This window comes from Choristoneura fumiferana, chromosome 19, assembly GCF_025370935.1.
Source record: "Choristoneura fumiferana chromosome 19, NRCan_CFum_1, whole genome shotgun sequence".
NCBI lineage: Eukaryota > Metazoa > Arthropoda > Insecta > Lepidoptera > Tortricidae > Choristoneura > Choristoneura fumiferana.
The window spans coordinates 1,196,700-1,214,355 of record NC_133490.1 but is presented as its reverse complement, the minus strand read 5'-3'; the positions used below and the strand labels follow the sequence as shown (position 1 = coordinate 1,214,355).

Sequence of the window (17,656 nt, the reverse complement as noted above, 5' to 3'; positions counted from 1 at the left end):
TCGCGTTTAGCGTGCAGTTCGCAATGGGCATCCATTGGCATCCATTAACAATACAATAATCTGGTAGTAATATGCTGGTGGTCCGGCCAGGATCGTCTCCGTAGGACGGAACTTCTAAACTATGAATGGAATCGACTTGAAATTTGGTGCGGAAATGTAGTTTGGATGACAATGCAAGTACAGGCAAGGGAAAAATATCGACACGGCCGAAGTTAAGTGCATAAAGTCGTGTATACATATTTTTGTAACTTTGGCCGTGTCGATCTCAGCGGCCGATCGTAAAATCCGCCAGATCACGAAATTTCTAGGCATATCGTGAAATGGCGCCATTTCGTGATATGCCTAAAAGTTGGCCAGGCATATCACGATATGCCTGAGAAATAATACGGCAGATCGATTCAACAACGACGACGAGCAACGTATTCGTCGATATTCCTAGCTCTATACCGGGCAAATCGTGATATGCCGAAAAAAAGAAAAATTTAGGTACGACGAGCGAAGCGAGGATCCTCGCTCTCGAGTGGTTAGTATGAATTGTGACCACAACGCACGAGCCGAGCGAGCGAAGCGAGCGTGCCGCGGCAGCGGCCGGCGAAGTGCCAGAACCGATATGGCGGCGTTTCATGATATGCCTAGGAATTTCATGATCGGCCTAAACGTCATTAGGGAAATCGTTAAACGGTTAGTTTTGAACGATATGGCGGATGTCCCTTAGCCAATTCATGAAATAGGAATTTCATGATCTGGCGGATTTTACGATCGACCGCCGACATAGATATCTTTGCCCTTGACTGTACAGTGAACAAAAAGTACAGTCAGCAAAAAGCTTGCATTAAAAATGGCATTTTTAAAAAAAAATATTTTGAACAGGGACATAACTAGTCGCAACATATACATTAGAAGCATATATCGGCCGCGAAACCAGGCCAGACTCCACATTACTATCTTATCTATGTATAATTGCTATGTTGATTTGTTACTTACTCTTCATTACACTACTTCTAAACATACATATATTTTACACCTACATGGCCTATTAATTTACATTTACATAAATTTTAATATAGGTACAACATGTTAATTTTGATTTCTGGTAACTTTAAGGGAACATTCAACAGGTCAAATAAAGCTAGTTTCTCCAAAACACCATTGGCTTGACTCTTATTGTTTAAAGAGATAATCTAAAGTGAAGGTATTAACTAAAACAGTGTAAAGCTTCTTAATTTCATGACTCTTTTTTTAAAGTTTGTAACTGAAGTGTTTTACACATATACTTGGTAATTTTACACACATAATTAGCAAAAGAAGGATAAAAAAACCGGCCAAGAGCGTGTCGGACACGCCCAAAATAGAGTTCCGTAGCCATTACGAAAAAATTAAGCAATATTTTTCTAAGAATTTCGTATTTTATACGGAATCTTCCATAGTTTAGGCTTAAACTACTAATAATTCTCAAGCAAACTTAGCCGTTATAGTTTTCCTTGAAAGTTTGATAAACTTTATACCATTCTGAATTTTCTCAAAATTTTCCACCCACCGGTTTAGATTTTAGAGGGGGGGACGCTCGATTTTAATGAAAATTTGCATTTTAAAGTTGAATATTTTGCAAACAGATCACTGAATCGAAAAATCGTTTTAGCAACCCCCTAATGATTTTGTAAGAGCTATCCAACGAAAACTATAAGGGTTCCGTTTTTGCCATTTTGGCAAGCTTGTGAATTGTACAATTTTACCCTAAACAATGTGTGTGAAGTTATTATAAATAATATAATGCATATTTTTATTTTTTGTTTTGATTAAAAACTTACATAAAAATAGTTTCTATTAGGTAATGAACTGAGCAGTCTGTCGAAGATAACGGAAACCAATAAAAACACAGTGTAGAAGATAGAGGGAGGAAAATGATCAAACGGGTCACCTAATGGTAAGCTATCAACCCAACAGAGTTGCTATCTGTTGCTAATATGTAAATATATTGTAATGAGTTCTTGTAATGACCATCTGCACAATAATAATAACAACAGTATCCTGTCTGGTCTCTCAACCAGAGGACTGTGGGTTTAGACCAGGGCTCATATCTCTTGAGTTTTTCGAAATACATGTGCAAAATGTTGCAAAATTTTTGTGGAGGAAAACATCGGAAACCTTCACAAACCTGCAGTCTTAAGGTTTACTTTGACTAAGAATGGTATTCAGGGTCTGGCGAAGGAGCAGTATTTCACTTTTTATAATTATTTTTTGGACAAGATGGATGAATGAACTGGTTAAAGCCGCAAGTTCACGGTGGATGCAGACCGCTTCCAACAGAAGCAAGTGGATGTCTATGGGGGAGGTCTCTGTCCAACAGTGGACGCCCTACAGCTGGTATGATGATGAGGATTATAACTTTTTTTTTATATAAATGGACCAATTACAGTTTGTTTTTTATATTAGATGCGTTTCATTGGATGTGCCTTTTTAGCAGCAACCAAACTAATCATAATCCATTTTTGTTTTGATAAGATTTTTTTAAGCTATGCCAAGATACTAAGACAGATTATACATAAGCGTTCCATAGTCCAATAAGCACCATATTTTTCAATTTTTTCAAATGTATGCCACTCGATAAGTCTGTACCTATAGTCAAGTTGTTGTTGGTCACAGCAAGATGATAAATAGTGGAAAAGCTCCATAATGAGTCCATATCGGTTTGCATAATTGTTTGAAAGTCAGAATGTTATGTTTGTTATGAAATCGTAACTCTTTTTTCTCTGAATCTAATAATTGTTCAGAATTTTTATAAAACAAACCATGATATAACCTTTGTACCGCAAATACTGGACTGTAACATCAACATTATGCTGAGTGGGGACCTATTTAGCGTCATGTATGTCTTTATTTGTTCTATGTTTGTTTTATGGCGTTAAATAAATGTATTTTCTTTCATTAATTGTCTTAATTGTTAGTCAATTTAATTGACCTACTATTTATTTATTTACTAAAACTCAAACTTTACAGCTAATTGCAAATTAATACACTTGTTCAGGTTTAAATTAAATGTTTTTTTTTTAATTAGAGCAGTATCTTGAAAATATTGGTGTCAAATTCCATAGAACTGTACTAATTATTTAAGTGAAACCATCAACCAGACATTCTGACACAATTCTAATTAAATAAATAAATAAATAAATAAATCTTTATTCAAAATACTTTCTTACAAATAATACAATTTATCTAGTAGACTTAAAAGGAAAGTAACACATGATGCCTGTACTAGGATAATCCTGTGTTTCAGGCAAAAAAAAACACTTTAGCTTTAGCCATGAAAATTACTTTTTAATTAACCATACAACATTTTTAGTTGCTTTTAAATAATAAATGGTCAATTGAATTGGCAAACAAGTGACATCGCAGCTTGCTACAGCTATACAAAATATATGGGGTAATCTTGTTTTTTTTTTCTCTTTTTTTCGTTGAGGCTTTGAACACTCCAGGTGATCATGTCAGCCTCATGGGTGCTCAGTCATTTCCCTACGCAAGGGACATATTAAAAAATTGGTAAATGCAAATGGCTTTGTCAGATGTTGGCTCTGAGAGCCAACAATTGACCCGGCCATTGTGCATGGGGCCCAAAGCCCCAAGTACCCTTCTCCTCAAGTCTGAGTTCCGAGCACATTCCAACAACAAATAATTTTGTTTTACAACTCATAAAAAATATGTCAACTGATTGTGACAACTGCCCAAATTTTGCTTTTTAATGCTTTTTAGCATTTATTATAATTAAAATATTATGTATGTGTGATTTTCACCACAATGATACCTATTTAAATTCAAAACAAACGAAATAATAATGTAAATGTTATTCAGTAAGTACTTACTTTAAAACAAAAGTTTAAACACCTACAAAGTCATGACCATGCAATTATATTGTAGGTAGGGCTTGTAAATGTAGCAAGTAATATATTTACAAGATTGCTATATAATACGAGTGTTAGTCGGTATAGTAAATACGGCCGTGTGTTATCTAAACAACACAGTATTTTGAATCAAACTTGCGTCTCGCGAGTGCATGTGCGACGCGTCAGAACCTTCCAGATTGATTTAAATTCGTGCAAATATAACGTGCGATCGAATTTTAAATCCATTAATCGTCCAACTCACTCGGAAGAACGCTGCCGCATTGTTTGACAAAGACACGTAAACAAACTCGCGCAAGATAAAGAAACTCAAGATAAAGTAATTAAGGTGATTGGAGTGTTTAAATAATAGCAAAAGTGCAAGCGCTAGCCGCTACGTACGTCAACGGGTTAACGGAGAAAGAAAATTTCTAGAAAATAGAAAGTTCAAAAACATCGCAACAACTCACCAAAGTGTTCTGGTACCCCAATCCGGACTCATCGTCCGAGGTCTCCTCTTTACTGTGCACTTCCTTCATTTTTAACAGTCCAGTTTATTATTTTTAACACACAAAACGTTGATTTAGCGAAACAATGCAAGCGGAATCCGCAACATTCGCGGGCCAACTAAACTTTTTTTATACGGTCCGATTAGACTCACAGCGTCGGCTCGTGGTCAGACATCTCCCCGTGCCTCGTATGAAGACCGGTCGTCTGTAATAAGTTTATGTAATTGAATAAGCACGATTTAATGCGAATTGATGGCGGGCTAACACCGGAAAAGTATGTTTACGCACGTTCAAACTGACTGTCACCCGGTGGCCGACTGATGTTGTCAAACGAGGTGACAGTTCGCAGTGCGTTTGAAAAGTCTCGCTGCTGCACTACGGCCCTGAACTTGAACTTAGTGATGTCTTTTTATATCGCTTCGATTAGAGATCACAGATCACTATCTTATCACGTAATTGAGCGTTTATATCTGCTGATAACTTTTAGCATTCCTCGTGAAAGAAGCGTTGTTATAAAAAAAAATGTTGCAATTGACCCGCACCCATTCGCTTTCAGAACGCGACTAAATTTGATTTGATTTGAGCGTTCCGTTTCGCGCGTCACGACTATGATTCTTATTTGCCTATCTTTTGATACTTGATAAGAATTTTATCGAATCGAGACAGAAAGTTCGCAAAAAAATCATGTGACCTAATTGATCTTTTATTCTAGCTAAGTTCCAGCTAGCTCAACAATAACCATACCGGAAAGGATAAACGAACCCTGACGTGGTGTCGAAGATTTAAACAAATGTAATTGCAGCTATTGTATTGCCGCGCGTGTTTTTGTAAATTGGTCACACAATTGTCACACATATTTAACCCATCGCGCGCTAATAGTGTCATTATTTTTATGTGCACGGGCATTACATCTGTTACATAATTCATAAGTTTAAGCATTTAAGCGACTACATTAACTTTTTAAAATGTACTTTCTCAAACAGTAGTCCAAATTACAACATTGAAGTAAACAGCTATAGGTAACTTACCTACCAATTAAATTCTCTGAATATTTTTCATTGAGTCTATTTTAACAAAAGTGAATGTTTAATCCAAGGTTGCAATTTTTTAATTTGCACTATGTAAAGTAGGTAGGTAATTTTGCAAGTTACTTATTTCGTAACAAAACGTTTTTTTGCTCGCCGCACTAGACACAAACCAAATTAGGCAGGCACTAAAAACGGTTCTATAGTGGTTGTTACATACAGCAGTACTATACGAAACTTGAAACTCGAAGTTCGTGCCGTGCGGTCCCTCTCGCTCTCGTATTAAATAGTATAAGTGTCAGAGGGACCGCACGACACGAACTTCGAGTTTCGTAGTAGCCCTGCAGACTCGTTAGCAGTCTAACAAATACCTACCGCATGTTCACTTTTAAACGACTTCGAAATAAGTTTTTAGTAAAAATTTCATTTTTTATACAAGCTTTTTTTGCTGACTGTACTTTTTGTTGACTGCACTTGTCGTATCACCCAAACTACATTTGCATACTAAATTTCAAGTCGATGCCAATAACCGTTGAAGAGTTCCGTCTTGTGGAGAGGTTCCTGGCCGGACTATCAGGATGTCACTACCAGATTATTGTATTGTCACGTAATTTACATAAGTAGGTATACCAAATTTCAAGTCAATCCAACCACTGGAAGTTGGTCGAATTTAACTTGCAAGATTTGATTACAGATAGACAGACAGGTGAAACTAAATGCTTGAAAAAAGGTTATCAAATGGATCGAAGTTGTTTTCATCACGTTTGGAGCAATACAAAGGTGTATTGGTGAAAAGTTATCAAATGGAGAAATGGAGAAAAGTTATCAAATTAGGATATAAAAAGTTTGATGTGATCGATTGATAATAATCTAACTAAATAAGGGAACGGATACAAAAAGTACCACTGCCTTTGTAGGTACATATTATTTCTCAATGTGTTTCTCATACATACATACATACATACAATACAATCTAACCTCAAAATTGTCGATTCCATCGGTTGTCTAAGCTGTCGCTAAATGACCTTAACAATATAAAAAGAATAGTAATGTAATTAAAATAGGTACTTAACTAAATTAAAACAAATGATGGAACAAATCATTATTTTTATTTTCTTAGTAAATAGATCAACCGTCGTACTTTCAACGCTCATCAAGGATAACTCTTCAATGTTTACCTAGAAATAGATTTAAGTATATATTTATCTACCTATATAAATACCAGATTAATTTACAATAAAATTAGCTATTATTATTATACAAGTTGATTTGTCAGTCACCATCCAAATTTTGAAATACTATTAGGTTACCTATCATATCGTCGATGATACTGCAATAACGCGTAACTAGCATATTCCATAAGGTACAATTTTCATTGTCAGAACAGTACCTACAATGTGCAATGTAGTTCTTCTGTCAGTGAAAATTAAAATTATACCTTCTGGAAAAATCTAGTTACGCGGTATTCATGCGGAGATCCATTTATATCAATGAACTACAAACGATTAAATACTTTACTCACCAGCGACCTTACGACAGCAACGTCTATACAACAAATGTGTGTTCATGCAGCTCCTCCACCTCCACTGCACACACACGAATCACACAAACCCAACTATTACCAACCATCACATTAAATTTACGTCTCTGACGTCAATATAATTTTGTTATTAGTGTTTTATATATACAATTTATGAGACAAAACACTAATATTATTAGACTAATATGCTTTGAGAAACGGGCCCTGGAGGGCTAGTACGAAATTCGAAAATCGAAGTTCGTATCGTACTGTCCCCCTAACGCTTAGGCTGCGGCTCCACTGAGACGGAGACGAGCGGAGCGCAGAGGAGACGTGTAGGGATCGACCAATCACATTAGTTGAAATCCTGTTAGAATAGAACGTTACTTTAAGTCTATGCTTTGCATCAATGTTGCCACTGTTTGTCTTGTTCCTTTTAAATAATTTCCTGCTGTCAGCTCTACTTTCTCTCTGGTTTTGACCCTGTATCGTTCAGGTCAAGTTTTCTGTGCTCTCTCATAATAACTAAAGTTTATAAGTGTAATCTGTCTGTATTTTATTCCAATTGACGTTGGAATACACTGTGGTGCTTTGTTGAAAAAAGCTACGGGTGTATTTTGAAAAACCGTTCTTGTTTCATTCTCCCGTAGATAGCCACGCCGCTCACCACTGCGACTATTCTCGCTAACAAATCCACATCTCGGAAACGAGTTGTAATATAATGATGGTCGATCCCTACACGTCTCCTCACCGCTCCGCTCGCCTCCGCCTCAGTGAAGCCGCAGCCGTATGTTATATAATACGAGAGTGAGAGAGACGGTACTATTCGAACTTCGATATTCGAATTTCGTAGTAGCACCCCAGATGATTTTGCGGATTCAAAATGTTAATTAACTAGAAAAGTTGAGAAGGCCCCGTCACTGTCATTTTAAGGTTCAATATCTCAAAAGAAATTTGAATGGTGACTAAAAATGAGATTGAAGATTCATAAAACAGAATTAAAAAAATAACGAACCAACTTAATACAGATATATATGTACTTACTGAAATAAAAAGTTTATAAGTAACTAAATTTTATTAAATCTAAAAATGGCCCCGTAGTACGGTGCCCAAAACGCCGACGTGTTCCCTCGAACATCAAATGCTTCAATCATTGAGAGCGATAGCTGCCGGCAAAGACTACAGTGGCTGCGCCGGCCCCTTTGGTCTTTACTTTTGCATTTCTTACAAATTTAATAAATTAACTTTTGGCATAAGCAAAGTCTCAACAACTTTTGGGTTAACGCAGCAGGGCTACTACGAAACTCGAAGTTCGTGTCGTGCGGTCCCTCTGACACTTATACTATTTAATACGAGAGCGAGAGGGACCGCACGACACGAACTTCGAGTTTCGTTGTAGCCCCGCTGTAAGAAAAATCGTACAGTTGTATACCTCCTGTGCCCTTAGTGTTATTTTTCGGTTATAAAATACGTCTCGATCGCGTTCGCGTTAAATCTCAATTTATTTGGAAACACGAAGAGCGCCTCTAGCGGAACGTTTGCGATGTTCGTGTTTCCATATAAATTTAGATTTAACGCGTACGCGATCGTGACGTATTTTGTAACCGAAAACTTACACTAAGGGCACTGGCATCGATTGACCACCTCGAAGCCATTCGCTTTAAGGCCTCACAATTTAATGTAACTTGCCAGTTCTTTCTCGTAGGTCTAGACTGGGCTTTACATATAATCATAAAGTCTTGTTTACACGTGTAGGTAAGTATAGTTTTAGCGTACTTAATATAACTTTTAGTCAGTGTGCGTTTCGCGGCACCGTCCCGTATCATTCGCTGGTTTTTGGATGCAAAATGGTTACGGGTTGAGGTTTAAAAATTATGCTTACACTTTACTAGTACCTTGTTGCTTGCTATCAATTCATGTTTGAACTTTTGTATATAACTGCCAGACGGCATACAATGACAAAGTACAAAAGTGTAAACATATCTTTGAACTGTACCTACGCCTACGCGTTTCTTGGTAAGCGTCTCCACAGCAGACTATTGAAAGATATAATTATGTTATGTGTAATAAATATAAAATAATTTCTCGATTAAAGGTAGATAGATATAGGTAGTGCCACGAGATTTGAAGTGAACACACAGCTACAAAAAGAACTGATTGCATAAAAGGAGAATGAATAAATGAATGAATGAATGGATTTAACCGTCAGTTAACACTATCAATGGATGGTGAAACACCCTGCTGTCATTACGTGACATGCTTCAACTCTGGTAGCACTACCTCTAACTATTACACTTTTATGATGTCATTGACATGTTGCTAGAGTACCTACCTATTGTATTACGAGTATTGCACTCGTATCAAAATAGCATCAAAAGTAGCGGATCACTTTTTTACTCTGTCTCATTGACACATTGGCAATCTTGCGTGGCATTTAATACAAATCAACGCACGTAAAAAGAGCTCCTAGCGATATACCTGCGCAGTGAACGAATGACGGACCAAATCGGCGGCGGAGCAGTGGGGAACGCGGGAGGGGGCGTAGGAGCGCGCGCGCGGCCGTCACGCCATTGGCTTGTTAGTTGACAGATGCGCAAACGTTTCCCGTCCACTAGTCACCCAGAGATCTTTTTACGTGCGTTGACTTGTACCATTATCTAATTCTATTCTGTGTACAAACGTGGCTGTAAAACGACAAAGTACGAAAGTGTACAGCTACTTTTGATGCTGACATTACGGTGTAGATTTTATTTTAAATTATTATAATAAGTACTTAGATTATAATTGTTTGTGGTTTGTTTGGAATCTTAAAATTATTGGACGATAGGTACATATTTTTTTTAATTTGCCTTAAAAAAGAAGCATGTTTGCAATTTTGTCAATACCTACTGTTCTTTAATAGGTAGCCTATTCTTAAATTATATGTATCTTTTGTATGACATATTTGAAAACTTAAGTAGCTATTGCCATTTGAAGAGTAACTTAATTATTTTAATTATATAGGTAGAGCCTGCGGCACATATGTAGCGGTGGCCGTTAAGCGTGTCACACACTACGCAGATACGAATAATATGTTATTTGCGTATAATAACTTAATTATCTGAAACTATCACACACTACGCAGATACGATAATATACGAGACGATACATTCAGTCTAAATCCTTCAAACTGAGTAGACTTGTTTTTTGGTGCGGATTGTTTATACAGGAATGTTTTCGTGTTTATCTCTTCTAGATTTACTCGCGTGCAGCGGGGCTCTCACATCAACCTGTATCTATCTGCAGATAAAATACTATACCATATTTATATCGGCAGATATTATACACAGATCAATTTATACACGCAGATAATATCTTTGCCATCTTTCGATATATATGTCGGTCGGTGCCCACAGATACTTCACGATAAAATATAAGTTATCTGCGCTGTGTGTGTTAGCTCATTGAATTGTATAGGGAGCGATATTGACAGATACACGTTCAGATACAGATATCTTATCGTATCTGCTTAGTGTGTGACACGCTTTAATTTGTGCATGCTACCCCGCTCGCTCCGCGTACCGCCCCGTCCTTACCTTAGTTAGGGCTACGCTAGCTGACGCGGTTCACATGTAGCGGGTAGACCTTATTGAAAAACAGTATGAACAGTGCTAGCTGGCATAGAAGAAACATGTTTTTATTTTAACATATAATTATTTTATTTTGTAAACTGTTAAAGATTTCTAGTAAACAGGCTATCTGTTAAACTAAATGCACACTTAAGTAATAATTGAAATGCGTGGGTTTTCAGAACATCGCCATTACAGTCTCTAGCCAACTTATTCAAAAATTGTAAGCGGGCGCCGTGCTTAAGGGGCTCCGAGACGGGCCATATTTTCACTGCAATTTGTGGCCGGCAACTATTGGTGTCCCTCTCTTACTCACATGTTAGACAGGGACACCAATAGTTGCCGGCCACATATTGCAGTCTAGGAGCCCCTTTACAATTTTCGAATTAAAAACAACGTATGACATAGACGGGTGACACTCTTTTCCGGCCCGGATAACACCGACATGGAAATACCGGCCCTGTTTTTTGTGTACACGCCCATAGAAACTGACAGGAGCTTCAATTGTAATAGAAATTAAAATAAGACTTATTTTTAAAAGTCGCTGAACTAATGTCGTTCATTTTGAGGAGTAAGATCTATGTTTTAATTATTGGCTCATGTTACAGGCCACACCCGGTATATTACTGGAGGTGACTGACTGCAGTATTTATTTAAATAAATAATACTCTGTTTACTAATCTGGCAAAAAAAAAATAGATTTACGCTGTCACTCAACATCCATTTCCGTGGATTTTTTAACTGAATCACATATCAAAGTGAGACTTTTTCCTATTCAATTTCGCTATGATTTCTTTCGCAGATTTAAGAAATTTCAATATGACATCAGTAGCACCAAGGTCACACCCTGGTACGCGATTCATTTTTTTTATTTTGTCTCAAGTGGTCGCCAGAACTCAGTGGCGTAGCTAGGTGGACCAGGGCCCCGGTCGGTGCATATGTCGGCGGCCGATCGTAAAATCCGCCAGACCACGAAATTTCTAGGCATATCGTGAAATAGCGCCATTTCATGAATTGGCTAAGGGACATCCGCCATATCGTTCAAAACTCACCGTTTAACGATTTGCCTAGTAACGTTTAGGCAGATCATGAAATTCCTAGGCATATCATGAAACGCCGCCTTATCGGTTCTGGCACTTCGCCGGCCGCCGCGGCACGCTCGCTTTGTGGTAATAATTCATACTAACCACTTCTCGCTTCGCTCGTCATACCTAAATTTTTTCTTTTTTTTTGCATATCATTATGTGCCCGGTATAGAGCTAGGAATATCGACGAATGCGTTGCTCTAATCGATCTGCCGTATTGTTTCTCAGCACATCGCATGCCTGGCCAACTTTTAGGCATATCATGAAATGTCGCCATTTCACGCCATTTTAGCTTAGGTTAGAGGGCCCCCCTGAGGTCCGGGGCCCTGCACCACCTGCCCATACGATAGCTACGCCACTGCCAGAACTACGAGTACTAGAATAACGAATTCAATAAATTCCGTACCTACTTTGTTTAGTCAGATTCAGATAAAATACGGCTTGGAGCAGTTTCAGAACTTTTTTTATTTTATTCGACTGGATGGAAAACGAGCAAGTGGGTCTCCTGATGGTAAGAGATCACCACCGCCCATAAACATCTGCAACACCAGGGGTATTGCAGATGCGTTGCCAACCTAGAGGCCTAAGATGGGATACCTCAAGTGCCAGTAATTTCACCGGCTGTCTTACTCTCCACGCCGAAACACAACAGTGCAAGAACTATTTGTATGGTACTTAGTTTACGCAGTAGATCCGATTTCTGTCATCCGAATTTCACACATACAAATAGTTCTACGACTACTCCACTCCAGTCCGTATTTTCACTGATTCGGATCATTGTAGTGCGAAACCCGTACCGTCTTTCCTATACGGGCACAGGGGGCCCGTGCCCATGGCCCCCGACCTCACCGGGGCCTCGAAAGTCAGTCATTTTAATCTTTGTTGCCAATGACATTCACATTTAATTCTTTCCAAAGTTTCCGATGGGCCCCCCATTTTCTTTGGCTCGGTGTGAAACCACTCTAAAATAAGGCGCCCAGAGGTTTTCCTGTGATCGTCCTGAGGTGCGTCGCTGTTCTTGTTGCCAGAACACTTCGCAAAAAGTCTCACATCAGGCGTCTACTTCGTTTTTTTAGCATTGGAAAGAAGGTAAGCGATCTGGACGTGTCTTTTTATTGAAAAACACTTTTGAAAAATAAGTCACAGCAAATATGTAACAATTATCAAGATTACGTGCTCATTTACATTATTTTGGTATCATAAGTAATAGTTACTGTTTTTTTTAAACATTTTTCGTTAAAAAGAACCGTCAAGATTGTTTACCCTTTATCTAATGCTAAAAAAATGAAGAATAGTAGCTGTCTTGTCGATGCATTACCTACTAGGACTTATTGTTACGATGTTAATAATGTATTGCATTTTAGATATGTTACAGTTTGTTAATAATTATGGATGAATTTAAATGTTCATTTATGTTAATAACAATTTCCCCGACTACGAGAGCTTAATACAGACAATTTTGGCAGCTATGTCCCAAAGATGGAAATCCCGACCTGGACTGATTCTTCATTTCGTTGCTTTTTCAATCACTGTCTCCAAACACGGTTGCACAGGATAATTACCACGATAATTATCAACGATGGTTATCTTGTTATTTTCATGATAATTATCTTGATTATCAACGATAAAAGTTATCTTAATAATGTAGGTACATCTAGGTCTATCAATGACAGTTATTGTGATAATCACGTAGGTACTGATAATAATTATCAAGGTTAATAACGTTTATACCTACCTGAAGGAGTGCAACATAATTATTAATACACTCCTTCAGGTAAACACATGCATCGAAAATGTTACAAAACAAATTTAACCCACGATCAGAGACAGCCTGTATAGTATAACTCTATGGTTTTGAAGCGTAAGTCACTTGTCCCACCGCCAACGATGAGCGAGAAGCGAGTAGAGCGAGTAACTAGAAACGAGTGGGCGAGCAGCGAGAAGCGAGTGTAGTTTTGTCGCTCGGCTGTAAGCGAGTGTTCGCGTGCGACGGGCGATTACTCGCTCCACTCGACTCGCTCGTGCGGGGCGGCCGCCAAGCTGACATCGCTGAGCGAGTATCTATAGCTCAGCGAGTTTTATAGCTCTTGTCGCTGCGACAAAAGATGTAAGAGCGAGTTCTCGCCGACAGTGTGAACAGCCAGCGATCAACTATTAATATACAGTGGTGGTCATGTAATTAAGAACGATTTGAAGTTCCAGATTATTTTTAACTAAATCATGTCATGTGTAGTCGTGGTTCCTTCTTAGAAGTAACTAGTTACGTTATGAAATAGCCTCATGTATAGAGCAAACGGGATTAAGAATAAAGAATAAAATTGCTGACAATTTTTAACAAATTTTGTTTTTATTCTCTTTAGTAACAAATTAAAATAGTAATGAAGCTGGACAAATAATTAAGAACGATTTATTGAACAGCTCGAAAGTTTTTTTATTTGAAACTTAGATTAACTAAATCACACTAACGTGAAGTTTGTACACAAAAAAAAGCAATTTAATACATTTTAACTAAAATTAATAGTTAGTAGCATGTCCACGGCTTTTTATTACTGCCTTACACCGGCGAGGCACTGAATCTATCAATTTTTGACATTTCGCAAGAGAGATAGAGTTCCATTCTTCTAAGAATACGTCATACAGTTCTCTTAAATTGCCACACTGTCGATTTGAAACCTTTTCTTGACTTCGCACCAAAGATGCTCTATTGGGTTAAGATCGGGGCTGTTGGCTGGCCAATCTAAGACAGAAACTGATTGCGATGTGAGGAATTCCTTAACGGTACGTGCAGTATGCTTGGGATCATTGTCATGCTGGAATGTCCAAATAACCGGGAAGCACGCCTTCAGCATATGGTAACATTGTTTCTTCCAGTATGTTTTTGTATTGAAATTGATCCATGTTTCCTTCTATCAGCCTAACAGGTCCAACACCATGTCCAGAAAACATCCCCAAATTTTCACATTTCCTCCGCCATGCTTTAAAGTCACTTTTGTGTACTTTGGGTCGAATGCTTTATTTGGAAGCCGTCTTACATATCGTTTGCCATCAGAACATACCCTATTTATTTTTGTCTCGTCAGAAAAAAGAACGTTTTTCCACTGTCTGACTGTCCAGTTTTCATATCTTCTTGCAAATGCAAGGCGGGCTTGCCTATGACACCGTTTCAACATAGGCACCTTCCTTGTTATCCTTCCGTGCAACTTTTCTTCTACCAAACGCCTTCGAATAATGCGTGCCGAGATTGCTGAAGGGTTGTTTTCGCCAAAATATTTTTTCTTAACTCATTAGACGGTATTAGACCCTTTAAAAGGATTTTGTTTTGCCAAACGAACGATATTTCGATCATCTCGACGAGATGACTTTCTTTGTCTAGGTACACGCGGAACATTTGAAGTAGTTTGATACGTGGCAAAATGCTTTATGGCGTGGAAAACCATAGTTTTTGAACATTGCAGAATGATCGGCTATGGGTGATTCTAATAAAAGTGGCATTATAATCTGCCAATGAGTTTTTTGAATACAAAGTACATTAAATATACGTTTTTGAGAAAAAATAAAAATTGACATATGTAAACATAGACCTTTTACACCGAGGCCAGGCCATTTTATTTATTTAACCTTATTACTTTAAAAAATAAATAAATGTAAGTACCGATTTTCACTGTAGTCTGTCTTGTCCAAAAGGGACATGCTCCCGGTTTTAGGCCTGTGAATTATTTGTGTACTATTTCACAAATTATATTTTATAATATATTGCAAAAACAATAGTACGATATTCATTTAATAATAGTACGGTCCTAAATAAATCATTTTTATACATCAATATTCGGACTCAAAGTTTGTTCCAGCGATTTTTTCACTGTAGTCTGTGTGTTCGCGTTGTTGGGTCTCATTCACACACGGAGAATGATAGACACACCTTAATCATCGTAAACATTCAGCCAATATCTGGCTCACCGCCGTACGGAACGTTAGAGACCTTCTGTCATAGTTTTGTGGCGATTAGTGATCGAAGGCGGCAAACTGGAGTTTGTAACGGGTATGTTAACTTTACATTGTCTCGATTATTTTATGTTATTTATATGGGACGTTATTAGATAATCATTTTAATGTGATATTATGACGTATTTACTTACGTTACTAAGAGTGGCACATTCATATTTTTGACGGTTTTAGAGTAAATGTCTTTTGAATCCACTTTTCACTTTAATCTGTGTCACTTTAATCTGTAACTGAAGCACAGACTAAAGTGACTCATGGCAGAAAAAAGTGAACTATAAATTATTTTATTTAAAAATTGCATATAATTTCTAAGAATAACTTTATGGACTTTTTTTTAAGTAGTACTAACAGTGTTCTACCAAAGTAAATGTAGAGAATTGCTTTTTATTAAACTAAACACTCTTATAATTTCACTTTGTGTGTCTGTTTATCTATCCGCGCTAGATCCATTAGTACTATATCTGTAATTTTGCGTAAATATAGCTTTTGCAATTTTTTTTTGGAGTGTGACCCCCTCCCCCCTCTAAAAGTCGTTTAGGGGCATACATGTCCAAATGTCAGAAAGTCCAGGTGTCACATTGTCCATGGTCAAAAAGTCCGAAGGATGAAACGTCCTAGTGTCTAAAAGTCCTAGCGTCAAAAAGTCCATGGTCAAAAAGTCCGAAGGATTAAACGTCCTAGTTCTGAAGGCCTGAATCCCATAATGTCTCATTGTATAAAAATATGACTAACACAACTAAATGATAAATATAACTGAAATAGATTAGAGAGCTAGATTGCTCATCTGCATTATTTCCAGTCTGTTATCTAACACCCTGAGACCCATTCTCAGTAAGATCCAGATGCATCTATGATGCTTCGTACATGTCATGTCGAGTCGACAAAAATTGACCAGCTGATCCAGTCATGCAGATGGACTGGGGCCTCATTCTACATTGTCTCTTTCCATATTGTTATCGTGTTGTCTACGTGGTGGCAGCTCTTATTGACTTGACAGTAAAGGCGATCGAGTCGAAAACAATTCGATTGCAATAGGTGTAAACAAAACCAAATTAGAATGAGTGAGACCCCTGGTCTCTCGTACATATGGACTATCCGACATTAGGGCATTATAACCTTTGAACTTTTTGACAATGGACAATGTGACACCTGGACTCTCAGACATATGGACTATCCGACATTAAGGCATTATAACCTTCGAACTTTTTGACAGGACAATGTGACACCTGGACTTTCTGACATTTGGACATGTATGCCCCTAAACGGAGAAAGATGGTTAGCACGAAAAAGGGAGAACGAAAAGAAAATACGAACATAAAAAGAAATCCAAAAGTCTATGCTGAGTTCAAAGGAAACATAAAGAAACAATATCAGCGAAGAAAAACAGGAAGGAAAAATAAAAATATACATGATTTAGCAAATGTTTTTTGTTTTACGGCTCCATTTTAAAAAGTCGTAAAACAAAAAACATTTGTTTAAGTGGTAGGAGTTTAGGGTTAAAAGGATGCTAGTAAATTACAAATAACCTGTATAAAATATGAATAACTTTGAAATAATTTTATTTTCTCTATATATGCCTCAAAGAGACTCATATTTTTTTAAGAAATTACATTTAGGGGCTGTTTCACCATCCATTGATTAGCGTTAACCGACGGTTAAATGTGATGCCGTCCCGTCTATTCGAACAACAAATAGAGACGGCATCACACCTAACCGCCAGTTCACACTAATCAATGGATGGTGAAACAGCCCCTTAAACTTATGATACATTTCTTTTTGATTTTTGATATAATTCTCTTTAACCTGGTAACTTTTCACTACTAGCCTGTCTAATTTAACTTTAGCCTGCTTCATCAATATTTCAAGAACCATAAACTCTTAAGTTTTTAGGAATACTTTTGTTCCCTTTAACATATTTGTAACAAATGAAATACCAAGAAGCTGTTTTTTATGCAAAAAAAGTAAAAAAACATATATATTTTTTTTTGAATTAACTTTAGCCTGCATGCCACTTTTATTAGAATCAGCCCTAT

General features: G+C 37.4%; 2 protein-coding genes and 1 long non-coding RNA gene across 3 annotated transcripts in view; 1 reads left to right on the top strand and 2 right to left on the bottom strand.

Annotated features, from left to right (window-relative positions):
• Window positions 1-4,921, bottom strand: part of ClC-a (chloride channel protein 2) — a 77,147-nt gene extending 72,226 nt beyond the window's left edge. The window contains exon 1 of the mRNA XM_074102752.1: window positions 4,346-4,921. Coding sequence (XP_073958853.1) covers window positions 4,346-4,414 — 69 coding nt within the window. The 5' untranslated portion in view covers window positions 4,415-4,921. The remainder of the gene's footprint in view (window positions 1-4,345) is intronic.
• Window positions 1-17,656, top strand: part of LOC141438788 (uncharacterized) — a 146,109-nt gene that overhangs the window by 68,335 nt on the left and 60,118 nt on the right. The gene's annotated exons all lie outside the window — the stretch shown is intronic.
• LOC141438787 (glycine receptor subunit alpha-2-like) overlaps window positions 12,079-17,656 on the bottom strand; it is a gene marked incomplete in the record, with an annotated part of 101,697 nt that continues 96,119 nt past the window's right edge. The window contains 1 exon segment of the mRNA XM_074102755.1: window positions 12,079-13,486.